Raw genomic sequence first — 17,004 nt, 5'->3', positions numbered from 1 at the left:
ACCCTCCATCGCCTAGACATTTGTACACCAACTCTGCTGAAAATGAACCACGATTCTGCCAAAGCAATCTGACCATTTCTTTTCAAGTTTTCATCTGGGATACACACACACACACACGCACACGTTAAGTGTGAGACAAAAGTCAAACTTTGATATGTTGTGAAATTCCACTTCGGCTACTCAAACTATTTCTAAGAACTGGCCCATGGGGTGTACTTTAGTATTCCTTCTGCATTCCCTATGAACTGATTACAGCCTAGACATCACAGTCGCATAGAGACGAATCCAATTTCCATTTCTTCTCTCTAATCACAATCCTACCTTGAGCACCATTGTTCTTGGTAAGATGCCTCCCCTTGTGGTTCCACAGATTGAGAAGGATGAGGAGCCTAATTGCACGCTTGCTGTTTCAGGGGAGTTCGGAGAGGTGTACAAGGGTCGTTTGAAACTGCCAGGCAAGAGGGAAATCTATGTGGCCATCAAGACCCTGAAGGCTGGGTACTCAGAGAAACAGCGTCGGGACTTTCTGAGCGAGGCGAGCATCATGGGCCAGTTTGACCATCCCAACATCATTCGCCTGGAAGGTGTCGTCACCAAGAGTCGGCCTGTCATGATCATCACGGAGTTCATGGAGAATGGTGCTTTGGATTCTTTCCTCAGGGTAAGAGCCACAGAGGGGCATGGGTGATGTTAATACTGTCAGATGCAGAGCAAAGGTCCTGGGGAGAAGTGTCCGTGTTAAGGATAGTCTGCCTTCAGGACTGGCTGGTCACGTGTAGGCAGGTATTGACCTTGGCAAAGTTAGCAGAGATTTGTTCTGGAAAGGAAAAAATGACTCACACCTGGGAGAGGCTAATCCGCCCTCTCTCAGCAGCCATTATTAGTCTGTAGTTCTTGGTGTAGGAACCAGACTTTCCCACCATGAGGTTTTCCCTCTCTCTCATTAGCAGGTCTCTGGACACTATTGTTGCTTGGGTCTTGTTTATGCCCTCACATTTCTAAGGGTCAGTCTCAGAGCAGACTTCCTGACATCCTGGCTCATATAATCTTTCTGTCCATCCATTCTTTCACGAGGTTCCCTGAACCGTGGATGCAGGAGCTAGAGGGAGAAAAGGGAACGGGAGGAGTGATGTGATTGCATTCTAATTAAGTGTATTTCAGAATTTCAGATTAAAAAAATATTTTTAAAGAAGAGAGAAGCAGAATCTGAGGTCTTCTTAGAGGGAGGGTGTTGGTGAGGGCGGGCCTCAATAAACGTTTATAGGTTGAGTAAAATGGTGGAAGTAAAGAGAGGTCATTGGTATTTTCATGAGTTACTGAGTCTAAAGAGACTCTCAGAGACTTCATGGCCTAGTGTGGCTCATGCAGATGCTAGTGGCTACCTTTCACCAGCATCGTCAGCCTCCTAGCCAGTTCTCTTCAGTTGGCTAGTCAGAAAGAAAATGGGTTGCCATTTTCTAGAAAAATCCCTGATCCCCCTGCTGTCTAAAGAGGCATTTGAAAGGCTACCACAGGCAGCCAAAAGTCTTTCCTGGCATCTGTACAGAATTCTGTGACTCCAGACCAAATGCAGCAGAAGTGGAGGTACATGAATGCCTTCTGGTGGAGAAATCCATGAAGGATCTGCTTTCTTGAAGGAGATCACAGAGGCATTTGGAGAGTGGACGGTAGCCAAATGTAGACCAGGAATCAGGCCTGACCAAGAGGCTCGGGGGGAACATCTAGTGAGTCTGTGTTGTTCGAGGACACTTGTTTGTTCCCAGCTGCTCAGCCCCAAAATAACCACACAGAGACTGTATTAATTAAACCACTACTTGGCCTGTTAGCTCTATCTTCTTATTGACTAGCTCTTACATCTTAAATTAACCTATTTCTATTATGTTATATTTACCAAGAGGCTCATGGCCTAACAGCAAAGTTCCAGTGAGTCTGTCTCTGGTAGTGGCAATATGGTATCTCTCTGACTCTGCTCTCTTTCTCCCAGCATTCAGTTTAGTTTTCCCTGCCTACCTCTATTCTGCCCTACACAGGCCCAAGACAGTTTCTTTATTAACCAATGGTATTCACAGCATACAGAGGGGAGTCCCACATCAAGTCTGGGAGCAGAGAGTCTAGGAGCAGAATCAAAGACTGGCCAGAGCCTTCTGAGTGAGAACTTTGTGTGAACAGGCTATGTGTGTCCCCACACCCAGTCAGCAACTGTGGTTGATCAAAGGACCATTGTTGACACTGTAACATTGATTGGTTGAGTGCTCTGGCCAGGCCCACTGTGAAGACTGGGCCTGTGCAATAGAAGAGTACAGCTCTAATGCCTTATGACTCTTCACCCAAGACCCAAATGATGACACAGCAACATGATCTGTGATACGCATGAGCCTGCAACTGAGGCACAGGTGTAAGATGGAACATCTGCTTTGTTGTGGAGTCATACGAAACAGCTCATGACTCGGCTTGAAACTGTCTGAAGTTAACGAAGGTTAAATGTGGTATCAGCCATACCTTTTCCCTGGTGGCCTGCTTGAATATCTTTGGAACAGGCTGGGTCCAAAGACAAGCATCCTTTAAGGAGACAGTGAAGGCTGCACCATTTGTGTGTCTTGGAAATCATATAGTGTCACTTTTACCGCAGTGACAGACCCATCAAAATCCAAGGAAGGAGAACAGTCCCCATGTTCAGGGATGACAATGACCCAGTATTTTCTACTTTAGTCTCAGCTGGCTAGGGATATAGATGAGTTTGTAAAGAGTGTGCTTGCGTAAGGATGAGGACCTGCATTCAGATCCCCAGTACCCACGTGAACAGATGCATTGGCGCATATCTGTAACAGCAGTACTAGGCTTGGGGTGGGGAAAGGATATGTGGACCCTAAGGCTCTCTGGCTGCCTGGCTTGCTAGTTTAGCTGAAACTCTAAGCTCATCAAGAAACCTTGTCTTAAAAAAATAAAGTGGAAAAAGGTTGTGGGAGGTAGTCAGTGTTGACTTCTGGCCCCCACAGGTACAGAGAGAGAGAGAGAGAGAGAGAGAGAGAGAGAGAGAGAGAGAGAGAGAGAGAGAGAGAGAGAGAGGTCTTGCTATACCCATCTTACAGAATACAGCCCACCACAGCTGCATTCCCTGCCTCGAACCTGCATGTTCAAAGGAGCTGCCGCTTGTTACCTGCCCATGTAACACTTTGTTCCTATGAGTGAAGGGCTGAGATGTTACAGGGTGGAACAATAAGTCTTCCTCTTCAGGAAGACTATCAAGGAGAGGGAGAACTCTCTGAGACTAGAGCATGGGGAGCCTGACAGACCAGTGGGGAACTGTGGGATAGCTTGGTATGTGTAGAAGTTAAAGTAAGCACGGCTATCTCACAATCTACAATGGTTGCACGGTTGCTCCCACTCCCAGGAGCAGCATGGGCGTGGCAGTGGGGCTCAATTGGAAGCTGCACTTTGACAGTACCAAAGCTGGCTTTTCAGGGCAGTACATGCTCGTTGCCTAAGCTAGGTCGTTGGAGGAGCTGAAGAAGTGGGAATGGAGTAAGGGCTGTAAATTGGGGCTTCAAACCCATGCCTCCTTGAGGGAATGACTCATTGCATCTCTGTTCTGAAACTTTAGTTCCTGGCACAGTGAGCCCATGGTAAATGTCGGCTGAGTGAAAACGATGCACAATTATTTCTAGAGCGTGGAAGAGAGTTCTAGAAATGCTGTGTGCCCATGGCATCTCATTCTCTGTCCTTGTTGACACATGAGAGCAAGACACGCTCTGTGCTTTCCCTAGGGCAATCATTCATGGTCAGATCTTGTGGAGATGGTGAAATGGACAGGAATAGAAAGGCAAGAATTTTCTGGATCAGCTTCAAGACCCTCTCTAGAGTCATGTATTTCTTTGGTGTCACTCGATTCTACCTTAGAGAAAGTCACTACATGGTTGAAATAATCAGAGTTTCTCCCAAGGTCACATATAGGACAGGGAGAATCATCCTTTAGGTGCCTATGGGAATCAAAGCCATACCTTGCTACTCCTCTTAGACACAGCAATTTCCACCTCCGGCCCAGAACACATAGGTTTGTGAGGCACTGGGGGTTCTCGTGATAGTGAAGCTGTATGTACAGGGGGAGGAAACCTAGGTGCAAGAGAGGAACACAGAAAACCAGGGGTGAGGGCACAACTAGGAAGGGGTAGCAAGAACAGGCAGCGCCAAGAGCAGCAGGGAAACGGAGCGTGTCTGACTGTTCACACCTCGTGGAGGCAGGTAATCTATAAATCTAATTTCAGCCTTACTACTGAACCCTGGAGCATAGCAACATTAATTGATGTATCTGCTACTTGATAAAATTGAAAAAATAGGTCACCAGTTCATTTCTACAGGGTCCACCTTCTGGGAAGGAGGATAATTTTAGGACCACCATTTCAAAGAATAGAGAAAGGGGGTTAGTCCTTGTGTTGCCCAGCTGTTTCCTTTCCTCCAGTCCTGGACTTAGCAGCTTTGAGAGGGCCGCCACTCTGGCCTTGGGTCAGAGCCTCAGAGATCCATACTTCATCTTTACCCATTCTCCATCCTTGTCCTGGCAGAACTTGGAATTCCCATTTTCTAGAAGGGTTGGGAATACCCAAGAGGTGGTTCTTCATTGCTAATTGCTTTAAATGAAAGAGTTCCTTCTTGGTACCAAAATTCTAATGTCACCCACCTGATGGCTCTTCCCTAATCTTTAGAACCAACCCTGAAGCTCAGATCCATGTCTGGTCAAAAGCTCCAAAGCAGAGCCTCATGGTCCCTGTTGGTTCACTCAGAGATGGCCACATCTGGAAGACTTGGTAGTCTCTGACTGGTGTCAAATGAGATGTTTTTCCTCAGGGAAGCTCACTCATAGGCTAAAGCTAGAAAGAAGCAACTAGTGAGAGAATTACTCTCTCAGCTTGGAAGCCCCGAGACAGAGGCCCTGCCTCGGCTTCTGCAATGAGTCACCCTGTGGCCTGGAGCAGGTCCGTTAACTCAATTTTCCAATCTATAAACTAAAGGCATTGAGCTGGATGAGCTGGAAAGTTCTCGTCTAGTTAAAAAAAAGAATCTATGATTCATTCTCTTCAAACAAATCAAATAAGGGTTTCATTTCCTGAAGTGGATTTGTCAATGAAAGTGGAAATACCTAAATCCTCCCTGTCTGCTACAAGGGCTGGCAAGTGACTCCATGCATTCGCAGGAAAAGCAATTTCAGTAGAAAGCCCTTCAGAATGAGAAGGAAGTTTAAACCACTCCACCCAGGCCCGCCCGGTCTCCTTCCCTGTTTGTTCCCATCAGCTTAGCATGGAGCCCGGCTCCTTCCCCAAGTCGCCCAGAAACCAGGTGGTGGTGGTTCTGCCTTGCTCATTTTCTATGCCGGTGTTCTTATCTCTGCAATTACAAAGCCTGTGGCCAACCACGCTCTGTAATTTAAGGGATAATACTTGTCACTCAGAACAATTCTCCAGGGCCCCCAAGATGGCTCAGCAGGTAAAAGAGCTTGCCACCGGCTTAACCACCTGAGTTCAAGCCCCAGAAGCTACTTAGTGGAGAGAACCAAGTTGTCCTTTGACCTCCAAACATGCACCATTCCAATAAATCAAGTAAAACACATCAGGTAAAAAAAAAATAGTGTGTTTGTACCCTTAGGTTTCACCAAGATAGTAAATTCAACAGTCAGGACCTTTCCTATAGAGATATGTTTACCCCGCAGCACCTAAGAAAAAATATGTTGCAGAATCAGCATATTCCAGAGAACCAGGCATAAGACAGGAGTTCGGAGATCAGATAACAGCAGCAGAATCAGTCACAGGGGGCTTTTCTCCCCTTGAAGCCTCCGCAGCCCTTCCCTCCATACCACAGAAGGCAGCCATTACCAGGGGATCAGAGATGGACTGTCAGCTCAGAAGTAATTTGCCACTCCGGATTTAGACTTCTGTGATAACTCAAACCCTCCCAGAGTGATTTAAGTCTGCTCACGTAGATCCTCTGGACTTCCTTTATCTTCTCTATGAAAACAATACAATATTGCCTGCCTTTTCTTCTGCCCCGGGCCAGTTTGAAGGCTCTGATCATATTCTGGGAAGTCTGATTTGCCATTTCTAAGTCAAGTAATGGAAGACACTGGTATTTGCGAATTGATTTGGATTTGAAGCGTGGGTCATTAAGTCTCCATCAACCACTGTTACCACTGGATATGCATCAGGGAACTGTTACCAGTATTGACCCTTTGTATGCCAAGCTCAGACCACTGGGCTGTGCTTCCCAAGAGTGAGGACCCTAGAGTGTCTCTCACACACTCAGGAAAACATGAGGAACCTTGGGCTGGACCCAGGTCTCCCTCAATGGGAACACTTGAGGTCCACGGAGGAAGGAGGTGACTAGGAGGAAAGGGTGGCCTGGCTCCTGGGTGCAATGATCAATGCTGCCATCGGAGCATCACAGGGTCCCCAAAGAAAGCTCTGACCTGTGATCTCATTTAACCCCCACAGTGTCCAGGAAGAGATAACCCTGTGCTCTTCAAGGTGTGGGGTCACCTCTCCAGAGGCTAAATCACTTGTTCAGGGTCCAAACGGTATCTCTCCAGACATCCAGCTTTTAACCACTTCCGGCCTCTATTCTCCATGGAGACTATAGCAATGCCTGGTCTAAATTTTAAACACAAGGCAAACCCAGGAGAGCTGCAATGAAATTAAGCAGAAGTACAGTTACCTCGCCTTGTAGGCTTGCCAGCAGCCTTCTCACTGTGTGTGAGCACCGCTGCCCTTCCCCAGAATGGAATCTTTAGTGAGATACCAATTTTTCACTAGCGTGTCACCTACACTTAAGAAGAAGAAATGAAAAATGGAATTTAAAGAAAAATCCAGCCCACGTGACTTGAAGCTGGGAAGCATTTTTATAATTTATAGGAGTTGCACAGGGACTTTCTGAGGAGGCAGATCTCTCAGAGATACGCTTAGGGAAAATGAGGGTGCTCCCAAAAGACGTGCTGGCTTCTGGAGAAGGTGCTGATGGGAGTTCACTCGGGAGGAGGATTTGAACCATCCCTGGTACGTTCATCCTTCGCAGATGAGCAAATCCGTCAGCCTTTCCACAAAGCAATGCTGTACTTTTATTTTAGGTCCTTAGAAGAAAATGTCACAGAAAAAGCATTCCGGGCAGGTGGGGAGGTGGTTAGCAGTTAGTCAGCAGCAGCCTGGCCCGTGGGGGTGGGTCCTAATTTGCTTGTCTAGAAGGTCACGGTCCTTCATGGTTGGAATCCAGGCAGGAATTCAAGCAGGAGCAGAAGCAGAATCGTGGAAGAAAGCTGCTTGCTGCCTTGCTCCCTATGGCTTGCTCAGCCTTCTTCCTTATACTACCCAGGACCACACCTCTCCAGTGGTGACACAATCCACAGTGGGACAGGCCATCCATGTTAATCATTAATCAAGAAAATGTTTGCCCATAGTCGGGCCCACAGGTCAATCTGATGGGAGCAGTTCCCTCTGATGTCTAGCTTTGTACCAAGTTGATAAAACCAACCAATACACCTTCCCCAGGGAATCATTGGCTACTGACGGATTCTGAAAAAGTAACTCTCATTGTAGTAGGTGCAAAAATGGCATTCCCATCCATGCCACATGAGATAATAGATGTGGATGTGTCGTATACTCTATCCGGTAGATGCTCCATACAAAGGGGCTCCTCACTTTACACTTGTGGACTTCACATGTGGACTTCTGAGGCAAAGAGAGTGGCTTACCCAGTCCCTGTGTTCAACAATAACTAGGCTAGACCTCAGGTGCCCTGCCTCCTCCCACCCCTCCTCCAATGTTTACTGTGTGATCTAATTGATATAGGATACAACTTACTACCCTTTGGAGAGAAACTGAGGCTGAACTAAGTAGGAAGGGAAGTTCTTGGCAGCCTGGCTCAGGACCCACTGATTTAACCACTGTCTGCAGAGGCAAGACACAGGAATTTCTATGTGGCTGGTGGAAGACACACATTCTGTTTGTTGGAAAATCTCTCTAATGGGGAGGGCATTCATGCTTGAAACTGTGAGTCCACCAGTGATGAAAGAGCACCTGGAATGTTGGGGGACACTAGCATGGCTCCAGGTACCAGACACTACGTGTGAACTGCAGCCCCCACAGATCCCTGTGAGGTGAAGTTAGTTATTCAAAGTAAAGTGTGCCAGCTCAGAAAATTCAAAGAATGTGCCTGAGACTTTGAGTTTGGAAAATACCGGGTGATGCTGGTCACTCAACTACTCGTGCTTTGTAAGGTGTTGGGATTCCTCCTCCTCCTTCTCCTCCTCCTCTTCGTCTTCCTCTTCCTCCTCTTCCTCTTCCTCTTCTTCTTCTTCTCCTTCTCCTCCTCCTCTTCCTCCTCCTTCTCCTCCTCCTCCTCTTCCTCCTCATTTTCCTCCTTTTTTTCCTTTTTCTATTTTCTGTTAAAGTTTTCAGTACTGAAAATACTATAGGGACCTCAAGAGATACAAGTTCTTGTGCTCAAAGAGTTAGAATCAAACAGCAAAGACAGAAGGTCACACACCCACATCCACCAAATTCAGACTTGTAAAATATAAGGCAATATAGTAACATATGTGAAAATAATATTCAGAGAGCACTAATTACATTTTGGAAAGGGGGAATCATAAGGATGTCATCTTTGAGGAAGGAGCAGTTAAGCAGAAAACAAAGGGCACATAGGGATGGGCTTAGAGAGAAAGAAACAGAAGAAATGGTACTTTGAAGCTCCAGGGCAAGTCCGAACCTAGAGTTCTCCAGTCCCTGTGGTTTCATGCAGCATGAGTGTGTGAGCCTCGGGCTTAAGGCGACGTAGTAGCTGGTCCCTAGGGTCTCCTAAGCTGTACTGAGTAGTTGGGAGTTGGGAGATTTCCCTTAATGCAGTGGGAAGCTATTAGAGAGTTTAAGCCAGGGAGTGACAAAGCCTGATTTATGTCTTGAAAAGATGGCCCTGGCTGCCATGGAGAGAATGGATTGTAGGGGGCAGGTGCAGGAGGCTGTTCAGGTGATGGATGGCGATGACTTGTTTGGAATGGTGGCGGTGGAAAGGGAGAGGAGTGAACGGTTTGAGATGTAATTTGGAGATGAAATCGACAGGGCTTGGCAAGAAGAGGGCAGAGCATCCAAGGAAAGAGATGAGGAGGTGGGAGGAGCAGTGGAGAGCTGACTGCTGGGTGCTGACAAGCCTTCGGCCATGCTGTCGAGGCTCCTGTTTAGCCACTGAAGCCCATCTTGATCCTGATCTCCTTTTTGTCTTATCACAGCAAAATGATGGGCAGTTCACCGTGATCCAGCTTGTTGGGATGCTGAGGGGCATCGCTGCTGGCATGAAGTACCTATCTGAGATGAATTATGTGCACAGGGACCTGGCTGCTAGGAATATTCTGGTCAACAGCAACCTGGTGTGCAAAGTGTCCGACTTCGGCCTCTCTCGCTACCTCCAGGATGACACCTCAGATCCCACCTACACCAGCTCCTTGGTGAGTCTTTAGTCCACGCAGAGAAAGTGTGATATGAGCCAGTGATGGCTGAAGGTATCTCAGGACCTGTGGTTGAGTGTTTTCCCACTTTGGGAGACAGATGCTGGACACCCATCCATCTAGTAGAAATGACAGCAGCCAGTGTCTGGGCAAAGATTTGACCACCACAGCTTTGCAGGAAGAGCTGGTATCTACTTGGAAACCACCAGTGTTCCATAGCCAGCGGCAAGAGCAAGTTGGAACAGATGAATTTAGAGAATCCAGATAAGGGAGAGTAGCATCAGAGACATCTTTCGACAGGAAGCAACTCTAAGCAAAGTTGGAGCTGCTGGTTCCCAGTTGAGCTGGGCATTGCATCATCAGAATCTGGTTCCGTTATCATATCTTGCATCCAGAGGGCTTTAAGTACCAGCTTTATACTGAGTGCTGAAATCTGATCTCCTCTCAGCCTCCCCCTCCACATCCTGAGTAGCTTAATCTCTATCCCACTACCTCCTTCACACAATTCCTCTTGGAACCATGATAGGTTCAAAATAAAGTTCTGGCTTTACTCTTCAGTGTAACCTTCCTCTCGCTCCATCTCCGTAGCTGGCACTGTATAACTAGAGACTGAGACTGAAACTGAAGAGTCACCATGCCTCAATATTCCAACCTGATCCTTTGTTCTGCCTAGGAAACTTCTCCCCACTCTTCCCTCCACTGCCCACTGACCTCATAAGGCTCCCCTATCTTTGACCCAAACTGCTAGTTTCTAACTAGTGTCTTCACTTTCTGCCTACTTTCATGACCCAGAAGTATCTTTCTCTGCTTCCCTGTCTATCTGCTTTAAACCTCAAAAATGAAATGTAGAAATTAAAATAATACCAAGAGGCAAGTGCAAATATTAATTAATGGATGATGAATCCCCACGGTAGGAGTCCATAAACTTCACCTTCAAAGGCCACCTGGCTAGTATTCTAGGCTTCGTTGGCCAACAGGCACAGTGGAGAATTATGTAAAGAATTATGTAACCACTTGCAGTGTGATGCTTTGAAAAATGATGAGCATCATTCTGAGCTATAAACATGAGAGTAGCCAAATTTGACACTCAGGCCAAAGTGTTCCAACCTCTTCCTGGAGGCATCATTTCTAAGTTAGATGTGTCTCCTTCCACATTTTTCTATGACCACACTGTACTCATTTCTATGAATTCTTTTGCACCCCACGGGATTCTTTTTTTTACTTCCAGACTGGTTTTTCTAAAACTTAGTGAATATTCATACTCTCCTGGGAGTGTGTCTATCACCTAACATCCTGAGCGACACTAGAGGTTAGCAATCTTTGAAATTATGCTAATTTGATAGCAAAATATGGGCACCTCATTTTGCTTTAATTTGCATTTTTATACAATTGCCATAACTCATTTCTCTCTCTTCTGTTGTGTCTTTATCTAACTTTTTTCACTGGGTTGCCTGCTGGTGTTTGTGTTGGGAATGTTACCACGTGATGGTATATGACACAGTTAGATGCCCACCCGCTGTTTCCTAATTGCGTGTGGCATCATCCTGTCTGCAAAGCCACTGAGACCCCAGTAGTCAAAAATAGCCATCACTTCTTCTCTGTCTTCCTAGGGCCCTGGTTTACTCTTAAAGTTCTCATTGTACAAAATTGCACAATGTTTCTCAGAGGTTTCAGTACAATTGTGTTGTTGATGTTTGTGCCATATGTAAATAGCATACCTGAAACTATTTTACCACTTTCAGAAAAATTTCAGACATAAATAGAACTTTAAAAAATTTGACCAAAGGTGGCTCAGAGGTTAAGAGCAGTGCCTGCTCTTCCAAAGGTCCTGAGTTCAATTCCCAGCAACCACATGGTGGCTCACAACCATCTGTAATGGGGTCTGGTGCCCTCTTCTGGCCAGCAGGCATACACAGACAAAACATTTTATACTCTGTGAGTTCGAGGCCAGCCTGGTCTACAAGAGCTAGTTCCAGGACAGGCTCAAAACCACAGAGAAACCCTGTCTTGAAAAACCAAAAAAAAAGAAAAAATTGACCAAAAATATTCACATAGATCCTTTGTAGATCCCAGAAGGAGTATCTTGCTGTATGTTCTTCACCATCTAACTCTGGCCTCTATCTCTGTCTGGGTGTCATTTTAGTCTATGCTTACCTTTTGTTTCTGTACACAATGGTGTGCACATGTTAAGTACAAATTTGGGATTTCAACAAATGTATAGCGATGTATCAGTCAAACGTCCAGCAAGATAAAGGATCTAGTCATCCCCCAGGAGGCTCTTCTATGCACCACCCACCTCTGGTCAATCCCCACGTGCCAAACACACCCAGGCACAACTATTGCTTTGGGATTTTCATTTGCTTATATGTATATACATGCATGTATATTTCAGAACTTCATAGTCAATCTAGATTGCCCTAGAAATGGACCCATATAGGGAGGACTTCCAGAGGAGGAGATGGTGGTGTTCTATCAGATCTGAAGGATAAGTCAACTTTAGCCAACTTGGGCTGCTGAAATGAAGTGGCGCTGGCTGGACCGCTTAAGCAGCAAACATTCTTTCCTCTTGGTTCTGGAAGCTAGAGTATCTGGAGTCAAGATAACAGTCTGCTCAGGCTCTGGGTAGGGACCCTCTCCTTGAATACCTTGGTGTGTTCACTAGAGAGATAGAGAGCGCTCACACCTCTCCTCAGTTTAGGAGGGGATTCATCCATTATGCAGTCTACATCTTCACGGTCCAATTCTAACCATATTTATCTTGGAAAAGCCTGCCTCCAAATATCATCCCACTGGGGATTTGGACTTGACATATTACTCTGAAGGAGTAAAATAGAGTATAGCATTTTTCTTCCCCAAGGAACATGGCAGGTTAGGGCACACAGGCAGAGAAGCTGAGCCTCCTAAGGTCCTGTGGCAAGAAGGACAATTAAGTGTGTTGAAGTAGAGACCACCGTTCCTGGGAACTGGAGAATGAGAAAATACCTAAGAGGTCAACAGTGGTAGGCTTTCTTCTCAGACTCCTGTGATAGAATTCACAGTCTTGGGATGGTGGAAAACAACTCAGAGGGTAGAGGTGTGTGTGTGTGTGTGTGTGTGTGTGTGTGTGTGTGTGAATGTCTGCACATGCTGTGCATATAGGTCTGTACATATGGTCTAAAGGTGATAAATTTGCCCTTGAGAAAAATAACTTGGCTTCCTTACCTGACTTCCTGTCCCTTTGAAGTTCTTCTATTCCTCTGTTTACATATATTAAATTTTTTTTTGATTTCCTTGGTTTTCTCTATACTTTCTTTCACCAAAACACTCCTTGCCGGGGCCAACAAAAGTAGCTATCATAAGCTCGTGGAGACTGACACCCGTGTGTGAGGGCACCACCACTCCAGTGACTGATTAAAAAGTGAGCTGGGCATAAGGACTCCCGGGAGAGTGCTGCAACCATGGAAAGCATGAAAGACAGAAAGGAGTGTGCAGTGTTAAGCTTGAGCAGATGCATTTGTTGAACTATGAGACAGGCAATAAATAGGGCTGGGGATGCCTGGGAGCGGTGACAACCATTCGGCAAGAGTACACCTGGTTCTCAGATCTTGATTATTTTTACCTACCCCACTTCAAGCAACTAGGACTCATTAGAGACATGGCCCCTTCCAGAGCCTCAGCAGGGAAAACAAGAGGAGTCACCACCACACTGTGTGTGTCTGTGTGTGCATGCTTGTGTGTGAAAAGGTAAAAAAATAAAATTGAATAATGATGAAGAGGTGGCCCCAAAATCCAAAATATCCAGCTTAAAGCATAGTCCCATGTCTAAACTGAGATAATTTGAACCTTAAATATAAAATGCAAGATGACAGTAATAGATTATAATTCATCTAATAAGATAGGTAGTATAAGGCTATACTGATAGGGCAAGAGAGAGAAAGCCATTATTGGAAAAGTATTAGAAAACTACTAGTTGGCAGCTGTCAATCAATGGTTATTTCTGATGAAAAAACATAAGTTGAGTACTGAAACCCGAGGAGAACCTGGGGAGATTGCCTAGCTTCAAATGGCCTCTTTCCAAATACTGATTTAGAGGCCTGGAAGATGGCTCTGTTGCTACAGGACTTGCTGTCCAGGCAGAAGGACTCGGGTTTGCTCACCAGCGTTCTTGTGAAAGCTGGTGTGGCTGCATACACTCTCACCCCCAGTGCTGGCAAGGAATGACAGACAGATCCCTAGGGCTTTCTGAGCAGCCAAGCTAGCAGAATCAGACGTCCTCGTCAGAAAAAAAAAAGGCAGAGAATGACTGAGGGAAACACTGGCAGCCAGTCTCTGACCTCACATGTGCATACATGTGTGTGCATGCGTGTACACACACCATATTCATTTAATAAAAAAGAAACAAAGTAACTTTGCAGAGAATGTTGGGAATCATGTAACTGATGTTTATAGATAATATGTATGCCGTGACTTACATCAGGAGAAGACAGACTAAAATTGTAATATGTTTTACTTTATTTTATAAAGTGGGTGGCTGATATGTGATCTTCTGAGATTCTTTCTCTCTTTCTCTCTCTCTCTCTCTCTCTCTCTCTCTCTCTCTCTCTCTCTCTCTCTCTCTCACACACACACACACACACACACACACACCACTCTATTGTATAATGTTTTTCTCTGGTTGTGTTCAAGTGATCCTCTCAATATTTGGTTTCTTTACCCTCACTAAGATGCACCTAGGAATGGATCGTCCCTCCAAATTTTACCTCAATTAAGGTTTTATAGGCTTCTTAAATCTGTATATTTGTGATAATTCACATATTCAGGGAGTTTTCACCCATATTTACACATTTTTTTTTTATTTTTTAACTTTTGTATCTCCTCCTAGGACTGGACTTTTCCAATTCTGTAAACTTTACTTCAGTAGTGTCTAGTTAATTTGTTTCTGTGCCTCGCAATTCTTGGCTAAAGTGTTTCACTTTTTCTGTCATTCAAGGAATTTCCCTTACATCACTGAACATGGCTGTAACAGTTACTCGGGAGTCTTTTTTTTCCCCAACTACATTGTCCTTGGATTGGCACCTTTTCACTGCCTTTTCCCATGGAAGTGAGCCACATGTCCCTGATTCTCCCACCCAGGAAATTGGTGGGGGGTCCCCTGCTGTTCTTGCATGATCAGACTGCACAAACTCAGGTTGCCCATAGGCAAAACTACAGAAGGTACAGCTTTGTGCTGTACAGTTTCCAGAAAGTTTGGGAAATCTTCCCTTCCTTCCCTCTTCTCCCCTCTTCCCCTTCCCTTTCTGTCTTCAATTATACTCATTATTATGCCTTGGAGGCTTTGTTTATAAGAAGCATATCCACTCCCATATCAAAAGTGGAGCTTGCAGCTTCATGCCCTTAGTGTCAGTTCTACGAGACAGTCTTCTCTACCTTAATTTTCTTTCACGCAGCTCTTTCAAGACCCCGTTAGCATCATCATCTTCTAATTCACCTGGTGTTTCTTCGTAAGGGAGGACCTCATTAATAGCTATTAGAGTTTTCTAGTCTTTCCTCCTAGGCCCTCATCTTTCATCTGGCACTCTGACGTCCGTCTCCACCCTAGTCCTTTTCTCTGGGTGTTTGTTCTCCACTTTAAATTGCTATTTCTAGCCCCAGGAGCATTTCCTTCCCAACAGGCTTCCACAATAATGAACAGATAAAATTTGTTCCTTTGTGCTTTCTTACGATTGCAATAAATTCACTAACCTAGGAAAGAGTTCTGAGCGGCTCCTAATATTCCTGCCTGTTATGGTGAACAGAAAAACGAGATGCGCTGGGCTCTGAATGCCTGTGCCATCTACAGATGTTATTTCTTGGCAGATATACGATTGCGTTCTGCAATGTGTGTCTCAACAAACACTCCTCTGCACTGTTCCGGGACCAGTTCTCAAGGTTTGACTCGCAGACCTTACTCTCCTGTTACTTGGTTCTGGATAATGTTACCAGCTTAGAACACAGCCCACGCAGCTCAGGGAAAGTGCCACAACTGTGACAATGTTTTTGCATTTTGAGTCTCACACTCTTTCCTAAATTTGATGTCCACCCTTTAGCCTTTGACATTGGTATGCAGACAACAGAATCCCAGAGACTTTTGGATGGAGGCTTTATGCTCAGGAAACAAAAAGTTCTGTCCCATCCAGCAGTGTTTCTTTTCTTTTGCATAGGAAGAGGCCCTGCTTGTCCCATAGTGACCACAATCCTCCTCCTTAGTATTCAGATGGGTTTCCTCTGCTAAAGTAGTGTCAGTGGTCCTGTCCTGCAGCATCCCTCCTGAGCTGCCTCTCTAAGGAGTCTCCAGCTAGCTATGCTCCTGTTCCCCAGGTCCTGCTCCCTCAAGGCTTCCCTGTTTCATCATGAATTGCACAAACTTCTCAGAGCTCCTCCGAGCTTCCTCTGCCCTTCCCCTTTGCTCTCCTTCCTCTGCTCTCCAGCAGCTGCTTCTCCCACACTCTGTCTCTTCCACATCTAAAGCTCACCTCCTTCTAAGGCTGTCCTTTCTTCCCTTTCTCCTTGACTTCTCATGTCAGCTGATGTCTGTCCTGCCTCTGTCCCCATCTGTGCATGTCAGGAGGAGCTGTTCCCGGGGCATCTGTTCCTCTGAGCAGGAGGCAGAAGCTGTCTTCTGAGCTGTCTTCCTTCTGTGATCCTTGTCCCTTTGCTGTGCTTTCTCGGGTACCACCTTGCCCTGTGGCTGCCCCTCTTTTTCTACACTGACGGCCTGGACAGCGTGCAGGTTACATCTGCTCCAGAGTAGGCCCATCTGCATCATAATCATCCCCTGCACTGGCTGGGCATGGAGCAGAAGAGTCCGTCTTCCCCATGGAACCAGGGACACCCTTTACGTGCTCTGCAGATGCCTTGCTCCCCTGTGATAAATTGCTCATCCAGTTACAGTGTGGTCAACAGTAGCATCTCCCCGTTGCCTCTGCACTATCCATTGTGCCTGTGAATTATTGTCTTTGCTGCAGCCTTCATTTTACAACCCTGCTAATTGTATCAAAATAACTGAAATACTGCCTGGCAAGATGGCTCAGTGGGTAATCATCTAAGACCTGAATTCAGTCCTTAGAGCCCACATGGTAAAAAGAAAGAATCAGCTTCCACAAGTTCTGCTCTGATTTCTGCCTTCACACTCACACACACACACACATGCACACACACACACACACACACATGATACTAAATAAATAATTGAATGAATATAATAAAAGTTAAAAATGAGACAATTAACTTCTAAAGTGGAAAGCTTTGTTTGGCTGATAGATTCAAGGACTCCAGTTCATGGTCTCTTGGTTCCATCACCATGGGTCTGAGATTAGGCCAGATATCACCGAGGATAGAACAAACCACTTACCTCATAGCATCAGGGAAACAAAGAGGAAACGAGAACATTTACATAACAAAACCCTCCCACCAGAGCCCATTAAATTCTGAATCTATAATAAATTTGTCTACTAATAAAATCAGAGCCCTCGTCATCCAGTCACTTCCCAACCCTGGTCTCCAACAGA

At 45.6% G+C, this 17,004-nt stretch overlaps 1 protein-coding gene across 1 annotated transcript in view; it reads left to right on the top strand.

The window, feature by feature from the left end:
* The window catches only part of Ephb1 (EPH receptor B1), a 431,506-nt gene that overhangs the window by 373,386 nt on the left and 41,116 nt on the right, over nucleotides 1-17,004 (top strand). Inside the window, exons 11-12 of the mRNA XM_050139404.1 lie at nucleotides 414-661; nucleotides 9,263-9,478. Of these exons, the coding sequence (XP_049995361.1) occupies nucleotides 414-661; nucleotides 9,263-9,478 (464 nt within the window). The remainder of the gene's footprint in view (nucleotides 1-413; nucleotides 662-9,262; nucleotides 9,479-17,004) is intronic.

The sequence above is a fragment of the Alexandromys fortis genome, unplaced genomic scaffold (assembly GCF_014885135.2).
Source record: "Alexandromys fortis isolate MF-2015 unplaced genomic scaffold, M_Fortis_MF-2015_v1.1 scaffold_36, whole genome shotgun sequence".
Taxonomy (NCBI): domain Eukaryota; kingdom Metazoa; phylum Chordata; class Mammalia; order Rodentia; family Cricetidae; genus Alexandromys; species Alexandromys fortis.
This window is presented reverse-complemented; position numbering and strand designations above follow the sequence as displayed.